General features: G+C 44.2%; 1 protein-coding gene across 1 annotated transcript; it reads right to left on the reverse strand.

Annotated features, from left to right (window-relative positions):
• Window positions 1-286: 286 nt before the first annotated feature.
• On the reverse strand, window positions 287-1973 carry LOC122007820. The gene is made up of 2 exons (XM_042563344.1): window positions 1740-1973; window positions 287-1593 (listed from the first exon to the last, which is right to left on the reverse strand). The coding sequence occupies exon 2, from the start codon at window positions 1443-1445 to the stop codon at window positions 768-770; it is 678 nt and encodes a 225-aa protein (XP_042419278.1). The 5' UTR covers window positions 1446-1593; window positions 1740-1973; the 3' UTR covers window positions 287-767.
• Between the last annotated feature and the right edge of the window lie 8226 nt (window positions 1974-10199).

The following is a 10199-nucleotide window of genomic DNA, read 5'->3' on the forward strand; positions in this document are numbered from 1 at the left end:
AAGAAAGAAGAAGGGTAGAAGTGCCATTTTGCAGGGAGAGAGAGGAGGGGGGTGCTGTCAGATGGAGGGTGGGAAAAGTAATTTACTAATTTTGGTCAATGCAAATTATTATTACTTTTTAATCAAGTTATTTGATATATAAGACAACTTGATACGTCGAGGAGAATACTTGGGTATACATGGATTAGAGGAAGCTTTCAAATAAAGGAGCCCAAACTCAGAATTCTTTAATAATAGAGCAGCATTTGAAAATCAGTTATCCTTCACCAGGCATAACTCACCACAATGATAACAATTCTCAATCAAAGGCAAATCACTATAGAACACGGCAAACGTTTAGAAATTAGCTACCCTCAACTATGCATAATTCACAAGGATAACAAGACATAAAACATCTTCCAATAGATGGACTTTAGTCCTAAGAATAAAGACCTCCAAACACAATTACAAGAGTTGCGGCCTCGGGAAGTCATGTAATGTTCTTCCAATTTAAATGAGACTATTGACTCTCCTAATGCCACCAACAATTTTACAGAATGTAGGCTCAAAACTACAACTTCAATCAGGAAGCATGACTAAACTACAATTATAAGCGGCACTTAATGTTACTAATTTTTACATCTATCATGCACTAATATAATCTAATCTGACCAAGATAGAACACGCCTAATAACACTAACTATTGAATAATCTTTCAACACTTCAAATAAGTTGGGTAGCATAAATAGAACTCCTCGCCTGCAGATTCTGTTAAGCGAGTTGCCATATCAAGTCAAAGATCCAGAAAAGTCAAGCTTTCGGCATACTCCAGGATTGCATTTCCTTGATTTCGCTGGTTGTCTCTTGGGAGCAGGCGGGCATGTTTCGGCAATACCTGTTAGGAAAGCTGCTGAGACTGGCGTGTTGAGATGATCAGAGTTTTTGTATGGATCCGACTTCTTATGTGCAGATATCCCATGCAACTGACTTGAAACGATTAACTCAAGAAACGATTGATAAACTAACTCTGAGAGTTCATCATCACGAACATTGTCTTTTATTTGACCGAGATCACCACAATCATCGAAGTTAAGCTGCCGGCGAAGAGGGATATGAGTTCCCTCAGGAGTCTTCTTCTTAGGGGCAAAAAGTAGTTCTTGTGGCAAGGGAGCAAACGGATCAAAGATGTGCTCTTTAGGAGTCTGGCTGCCTGAAAAGGTCTCTTGGTCCTCAGAGCGATCAGGAGAGCATGGAAGATCTAAACTTTCTCTGTCGGTAGAAGGAGTTGCTGGACAAACTTCCTTTCCGTCAATGAATTCAATAGAAGGATCAAGACCGTAAACGTTTTGCCCACCGTTCACTTCTTCCACCTTAGTTAAAGACCCCGTCTTGACAATCCCCATTCCATCTGATTCAGAACTTCTAACCTTCTCAAAGGAAGGAGTTTTCAGTGCTTCAGATTCCATTACTAAATCACGGAGCAAGAAGTGTTTGATCTACGAAGCAGTTCTCGCACGAGAAAATAAGATAAACCCCTTCAGTATCAGCTCACAGGCCAAAAATAATGCAATCCCGTGCTGCTACCCCACCTTTCAAGACTTTCGCACTGAAAACCTAGAGAAATGGAAGAAATCCCATTGATCGAAATACAACAGGGAAATTCAAATCCCCGGCCAAACTAGAAAGTAGAAATCCCATAAACGACGAAAAAAAAAGTCAATTTTGAAGAATATGGAAGACAAACAATAGCAAACCCTAACCTCCGAAGGACTCTTAACACCTCGCAATAACTCTTCGACACAGAAAAATAGCCGAGCACGCAGCACTCATAGAATCCAAGAGGAGAAATGGAGAGAGGGAGGCCAGAAGGCGACCAATCCGCCGTAGAGAGAGAGGTAGGGCTTCGCGCAATGGCACTTCGCCGGAGGAGAGAGAAAGAGGGAGGCCGCTTCAGATTTCAGGAGCAGTGGAACACAGAAGCGAAGGAAACGTGCGAGGGCAAAGCGTGCCGTGAGGGTATATTAATTATTATTAGATCCGAACCGGTCCGGTCTACTCAACATCTAAGTTAACATGAAATTTCACAATTTTTGACTTATTTTTTCCTTCTTAATTTCACCTCTTTAATTATTTTGTTTTTCTAAAATGACTTTTAAATATTAAAATCAACAAAGTTTTGTCTCGGAGCAATGGTACACAGGGCGCTTTTTTAATTTTAATACATTTAAGCATTGATCCTCTCCTAAAACGGGAGGGTAGAAAATTAGGCATGTGATTATTATGTCCATTAGATGTATATTATGTCCTGCTCTATAAAATAAATAATGTTAATGTCGAATCTGGAAAAAGATTTTTGATGTTGATCCTTTGATATTCAAGTCAGTCACTGAAAATATCGAAGAAAACGGAACAATAGTTATACAAATATAAATAGTAAATAACGCGTATCTCCGTCGGTACTTGTACTCCCCTTTATATAGACACATGATTGGACCCCGCGGGTCATCCGAGTTGGTATGTGGCGGGTGTTGTCACAATGAGGTCGCAAGGTCGATCCTCGGGACAGCTGGGGAATAAATCTCCTATCCCCGTATTACACTCTGTCCGTCACATGCTCACTCGGATGCTGCGATTTATCTCCCTCGTATTGGCCTTGGGTCGGGTACGGCGGGGGGCGCTAGGGGCGAGCGTTTCGCCTTTTTGCCACAATGATTGGCGACGTGCACACTCCTAGAAACATGAATACGTTCTTCAATGTGTCCTATGAAAGGACATGTCAGAAACTTTTGACATCATATCTTAATAGGGCATGTAATTCCTGATAAGACAGTAGAAATTTTTATCGTACGATCCGCCTGTTAACCATGCCTCATGCCAGCAACACTTTCTCCCAAAAGAATATATTGAGAGATATAATAATGGTTCTGCTACTTGGTCAAACGGGGTAGTCATTTGACCGAGACTCTTCCGCTGTGTCGACCTTAGAGAGATAACAATGGTCCCGCTGCTTGGCCGAGCGGGGTAGTCACTCGCCCCGGGACTGCTCCACTCTGTTGGTCTAAGCTGCTTTTCCTTGCGGTGACTGAGCGTAGTATATAGCCTGTCTATCCCGCTCGGACAATCTCTTCGGTCTCATCAGCCTCCCGTCGCTCCGCACTGAGCGTCTGGTTGTCTTGCCGTATTATTTGAAGCTGGACGGTTGGCCCGCTCAGACACTGATTGACCCCATCCGTCGTTGTAGTCTCTTGCCGATCAGACACTGATCGACCTGGCCTGTCATTATAGTTGACTTCCGCTCGGATACTGTAGACGAGTCTTTTGACACTCTAACGTTAACCATCTTGATTTAACCTCTACCTCGGCATTTGATCCGCGCCGGACGGACCCTCCTTTATCGCCGCATCAAATTTTAACTTCATCGAATTAATCATAATTTTTTTCTAGTAAATAGTTGACATAAGCGAGCACTTTCTGAATTAATGCATGCTCGAGTCTTTAATAAATTGAATAAATCCACATCTTAACTATAAGTTTAGAGAGACACAAAAGTATAAATCTGTGGTTTGCTTCTGTAATGGGATAACTAACACTGAAAATCATCTTCCCATTGGATTGGATGGTTCAGTATTTTAACGATTCCTACTTATTCAATGTAACTTTTATATTTATTATCGTTTTCATTGTTATCTCTCTGTAAATATTGATGATAAAATTTTATAGGGTAAAATTGGTCGTCATTAAAATTCGTCGACACTAATACAAGCTAAAAATATATTTAAAAATCAACAAAGTCTCCAAGTGTTTTTTTTACAACTTTCATCCGTAGCTGTGCGATCCCACGGACACCGTCGTCCCAAAAATTTCATAACAGGAAACAAGCACGGAATTGTTAGGAGCTAGTTTCCACAGAAAGCAATTAATTAAATTAAAATTAAACCACCTAATAAGGATCCAAATAGTTAATCAGGTATCTGATCTCAACTGAGTACTGTAAAGATGGTTGGAAAATGTGAATGATAAATTAAATTCAGATCACTAGATCAGGATGGATAAATCTGGATCATCGATTTGTGAGGCATAAGTGCTCTTTGGATGAATCAATCTTAACTATTGATTGACATTCAAATAAAAAGACACTGTATCTCTTGGGAAGGGATGCAATCTAAACAATCCAATTCAAATAGAATGATTGAGATCTAATTGAATCAAGAGATTTTTATACCCTTTCACTTAATATAAATAAGATCTCTCTCCTTTTCATTTCACTCACTCAATTCATTTCAATTCAATGTAAGCATTATATTTCATACTTACATTTGGATAGTTCGAGAAACTTCTTGGGTTCGAAGGTCTTGCGATTTGTAGTGCTACTATTGTAAGATAAAGTTGTTATATTTTGAGAGACGATTGTCGTGTTTTGTGAGCATCGTATGCGGAGTAAATTCATCTTAAAGAGATAGAGTCTAACTCTAGCCTTGACTTCACCAAAGTAGTATTACACTGTCATTCTGTCCACGTTCAGATTACACCACTACTAGGTCACAACAAAGATTTCTATAGAATAATAAATCGAAAAAAGTTGGATGCTTGGATGAACTTATATGAGCGTTTTTTCTAATTTACTCTGATTGATCTCATTTGAAATTGATAAAAATTGGATCACTGGCGAGATGACTTCAAAGTTAACCAAAAGAATACCTTGAAGGGGGGTCACCTACAAGATCACAAGGTGGAGGAGGAAGAAGGAGCGTTAGTAAGCAAGATAGGAGGTCCCTAGCGTAGCTATTCCGATAAGTTAGTGAAGTGGGTGAAAAAATGTGGAAGATTGATAATAGTGGAAAATGGGGTGTGTGCGAAGCAAAAAAACATACTTGTGCTTGTGGGACAGAATCCTTTGGGAGATAGTGCCGCTGACACGAAGCATGGTCGACAGACGTATCGTATGACAGAAGTTTTTATTGTCGCATCAGGGATATGCATGTCCTGTTAAGATATAGTGTCGGAGGTACTTTCTTGATAAGGCCCTTTCATGGGACACATGTGAGGGTGTGGCCATGCCTCGAGAAGCGCACATGCTGCCCACCATGACTCTATATAAAGGGGGTTCATCACTGGTGGCGGTACGCGTTATCTCCTGTTTTCGCATAGTACTACTGTTGCTCTTCTTCTCTACATTTTCCAGCGACTGACTTGAGAGTCGGAGGGCCAACGTCGGGGACCCCTTCCCTAGCTCGGCACTGACGTTAATTATTTTGCTGAGCGAAGAGAGGTCCACAGTCGGTCAGCGGAGCCGCCATCTCCCCAGCTTTCCATGTTCACGCTTTCGGACAAGATCATTTTAGCACATTCTGTGGGAAAGCAACCTGCATCCAAACGAGAAGATGGAAGACATTGGATGATTCACAACGGTGATGCTGACAAAAGAGGAGCTCGATCTTCTGATATAAGCCTAAGCGGCGAAGATAGTAGAGCAACAACAACATCAGGCGTTGGCCGAACGCCAAGCGCAGGAGCCCGTGACATTAGTTGCTGGTCGATGAGTCCAACAGAATGACCGAGTGGACCGAGTATCCGCTCAGGGTAATAGCAAGAAGTCGGTTGGCATGTATGGGGAAGTGCCCAATGCACATATCCCCTTCCACTGAGTGTTGTTCAGGACCCAATCGGAGAAACGGGGCCAAGCGGACAAGAATCGGGGGTGTTCCTCAGATGGCGCGCCCGTTAGTGGTGCAAGGAAAGGGAAGGCACTCAGGGAGGATGATTAGCCCGAGCGGATCAATCAGCAATCGTTTTCAGAGGGGATTCTGAACGACCCTCTGCCAAAACACTACACTCCGCTGGCGATCGGAGAGTACAACGGAACCACCGACCCAGACTACCACTTGGCCAAATTTGACAATGCTACCATACTTCATCAGTACACCGATGGAGTTAAATGTCGGGTCTTCTTCACCACTCTCTCCGGATTAGTATAACGTTGGTTCAAGAGATTGCCGGACGGATCAATCCATAACTTCAAGGACTTTCGAGCAGCATTCCTTCACCACTTCGCCAGCAGTTGCCGCCACCAGAAGATGAATGTGAACTTGTTCTAGCTCAAGCAAGAGCCTAGAGAGGCATTGAGGGTCTACATCTAGTGTTTCAATCAGGTAGTGATGGACATCCGAGCTATTTCCTCGAATGTGCTGGTGAATGCCTTCACCCAGGAGCTAACCGAAGGGGAGTTCTTCTAGTCACTCATCCGGAATCCGCCAAGGGACTTTGGCCACCTGCAAAAGAAGACCACTGAATAAGAAGCTCAGGTGGCAAGGAAAAGGGAGACGCCCGTCAAGCCCATAGGAGTGTCTGAACATCGACCTTTGAGCAGCCATCAATCCCCTAAGGGACCTCGATCGAGAGGAACCCAACCACACCATGAACCCATGACACATGTCGTACAGCATGTGGCCGCCGATCGCCCGGAGGCTGTAAAGGGTAAAATATGGGCGTCGATGTTTTATTCCTTCCACCAGTCGACGACACACAACACCCGGAACTACTATGACCTGGAAGCTAGCAGGTCAGCCCCGCGAGGGTATTGCCGTCAATCCCAATCTCTAGATCGGCGACACAGGCACCGATCAGTCGGTCGAAGGGAAGGAGAAATGACAACAACTGAGCCACGCCACCATCAGCCCCAACGAAGGAACAATTCAAGTCCTTCCCGAGCCTCTGTCAAGCGGAACTGGCCTTCGGCTCGAGAGGAGGAGAATAGGAGCAACACCGCTTAGGGGAAAAATAGGAATGATCGTCGGAGGGCCAACCGGTGGTGATTCCGCAACCTAGCGAGAAAATCTCATGCTCGGCGACTCGAGATTCACACCGTGGGCTGCAGCAAAGAGAGTGCCGAGGGATCCAAGATTTGCTTTGACCCGAAAGACTTGGAGGGAGTGGAGATACCTCATGATGATGCGCAATCATCCGAGCGGTAATCGCCAATTATACTATTCATCAAACTTTTGTTGACATAGATAGCTCGGTGAATATTGTATTCAATAAGACGTTTGATCAACTGTAAATGGACCGGAGCAGTTGCTACCCATGATGACCTTGCTCTACAGTTTCACGAGTAATGAAGTGCTATCGCTCGACCAAGCCAAGTTGGCCATCTCGCTCAGGGAGGAGTCACTGAAGAGAACAAGGACAACAAACTTCATTGTGGTAGATGCACTGTTGGCCTACAAAGTCATATTGAGCCAACTGACCCTCGACAAGTTCTGAGCTGTGGTGTCCACCTATTGTCAGAAGATCAAATTCCCGGTGGAAGACAAGGTGGGCGAGGTTAAAGGCGACCAGTTGGCCGCTAGGCGATGTTACGTCGAGATGGTCAAATCAGAAGCAAGAGTTGCTTGGAAAAATTCACGTTTCGAGGTGAATGCTATCACAGAGAAACCTCCTACGTTGGTCTACGAAGAAAAGGAGGAGATTAATATCCACCCTAGCTAGTCGGAGGCAACCACCTTTATCGCCTCTGATCTAGAGAGCATGAAGAAGGCACAGCTGGTCGCCTGCCTTATGCAAAATTACGATGTGTTAGCTTGGTCGACACACGAGCTTCCCGGTATCTCGTCGAGCGTGGCTCAGCACGAGCTCTATGTCTGATCGGGCACTTGGCTGATGAAGCAAAAGAAAAAGGACTTTAGCATGGAGCAAAACCTGATCAACCAGGCAGAGATAGAGAAACTGTTGGAGGCCGACCATATACAGAAAGTCCAATTCCCGAGCTAGCTCACGAACGTCGTGTTGGTCTCCAAGCCGGGCAACTAGGGGTGATCGCGAATCGGGTTGGTTCGGTTATTGGAGTAAAAAACTATCCAACCCTACTAGATCAGATAATGCAATATCAGGACTTACATTAGGCCCTATATGTCGGTGGTTCTTATGTATAAGATATGCGACAGGTTGTCAGTTATTTGGAAATCCGACCCTACATTCAATGAAATATAATATATATATATATATAAATACAATAAAAAATAAAATATTTTAAAATGATAATAGACATTACTCATTACACATTGTAGCAGTTAATCGACAATAGCTACTACAACGTGTGACAACTTATCGGCAGTAGCTGCTACAACGTGTAGCAACTTATCGGCAGTAGCTGCTACAACGTGTAGCAACTTATCGACAATAGTTATTACAAGTAGGGGTGATCGCGGATCGAGTTGGTTCAGTTATTAGGATAAAAAACTATCCAGCCCTACTAGATCGGATAATGCTATATCAGGACCCTACATTCGGCCCTATATCCGGCAGACTTTTATTTTTGGTTCGGTTTGGGTCGATATTAGCGGGTTGGTCGATTTGACGGGTTGATTGCTCACCCCTACGGGCAAGAAATGACAGGTCTACATCGACTTCTACGACTTGAATAAAGCATGCCCAAAGGATTTCTATCCGCTGCTCCGAATAGATCAAATGGTAGATTTCACGGCGGACTGCCAGCTGATCTACATGCTGACGCGTATCAGGGCTACCATCAAGTGCCACTCGCCCTAGAAGATCAAAAAATATCAGCTTCATCACAGTCGACGGTACGTACTACTATAACATCATACCGTTCGGACTAAAGAACGTCGATGCCATCTACTAGAAGCTTATGAATAAGGTGCTCCGATGGTAGATCGACTGCGACATGGAGGTATATGTCGATGACATATTAATAAATCCCTCTGAGTTGTTGATCTTTGTGCAAATGTCAAGGGTACTTGCCAAACTCTGAGGGCCTAGGGAATAAAGCGAACAAGTGGCTATTCGTCACCGAGCGGGGAATCGAGGTGAATTCGAGTAAAGTAAAGGTCCTGCAAGACATGTCATAGCCACGCAACTTGAAGGAGGTCCAACGGCTAACCAAACTGATAACCGCGTTATCAAGGTCATCTCTAAATCATCCGACCAGAGTCATCCATTCTTCAAGGTATTGTGCCAAGCTACAAAGTTTCAATGGGACGCGGAGTGCGACCAAGCGTTGGAAGAGCTCAAGGAGTACCTTGACTCTTTGCCCGTGTTAGCTAAGTCGAGCGCTGGTGAACCGCTCTGGATCTACCTGTCATCCACCGAGTATGTGGTTGGCTCGACATTAGTTAGGTAGAACGACCACGAACAACAACCCGTGTACTTTTTGAGTCATATATTAAAAGATGTAGAATCTCGTTATACCTATCTTGAAAAGTTAGCCTATGGGTTGGTGCTGGCCGCTCAAAAACTCTGCCCGTACTTCTTAACACATCCGATCATCGTAATGACCAACAATGCTCTGGAAAGAGTCCTCCTCAACCTAGAGGCGTCCGGCCGGCTGCTCAAGTGGACAACCGAGCTAAGTGAATTCGACATACAATTTCAGCCTCGAACGACAATCAAAGCTCAGGCTTTGACTGATTTCGACACAAAGGTCCAGAACGGCGAGCTAGAAGTAACTTGGAGAATATATGTCAACGGTTCTTCCACTCAGCAAGGCGGCGGGATCAGCATACTACTAATTTCACCGCGGGAAGATTGAATGCTGCTGTCCGTTCGGCTGGGCCATCGGGCGACAAATAACGAAGCTGAATATGAAGCCTTGATAGCCGTCTTACAAGCAGCATGGCATGCCGGAGCTGCAAAAAATTCTTATTCACTCGGACTCTCAGTTGGCTGCTCAACAGCTATCAGGGACGTTTGAGATGAGCAACTCCCGACTCAAGATGTACACAGAAGTCTTCAAGAAGTTAAAAGCGAATTTCCAAAAAGTCCTTATACAGAAGATTCCCCGGACAGAGAATTAAGCCGCGGATGAGCTGGCGAAGTTAGCCAGTTCATTGTTGTCAATTATGATACAACAGCCGATCGAGTAAGCCTCATTAATGGCGCATATCGACGGGATGGAAGGGATAAATTTTTCGAGCGACTGGAAGACGACACTAATAGAGTTCCTCCGGTCGGGTGTCTCACCTTCCGATCAGGAAGAAGTTCGCTTATTGAAAAAGAGGGTCGGACAGTTTACCTTGGTCGGGGATCAACTGTATAAGAGAGTCTTTTCCAGGCTCCTGCTCAAGTGCGTTGGACCAGAAGACGCGGAATACATCCTTCAGGAAGTGCACCAAGGCTCCTGTGGAGGTCATCCGAGTGGTAGTTCATTAGCTCGAAAGATTCTCTTGGACAGATATTTTTGACTTACTCTCCAAGAGGACATTACT

The sequence above is a fragment of the Zingiber officinale genome, chromosome 8A, assembly GCF_018446385.1.
Source record: "Zingiber officinale cultivar Zhangliang chromosome 8A, Zo_v1.1, whole genome shotgun sequence".
In the NCBI taxonomy this organism is placed as follows: Eukaryota; Viridiplantae; Streptophyta; class Magnoliopsida; order Zingiberales; family Zingiberaceae; genus Zingiber; species Zingiber officinale.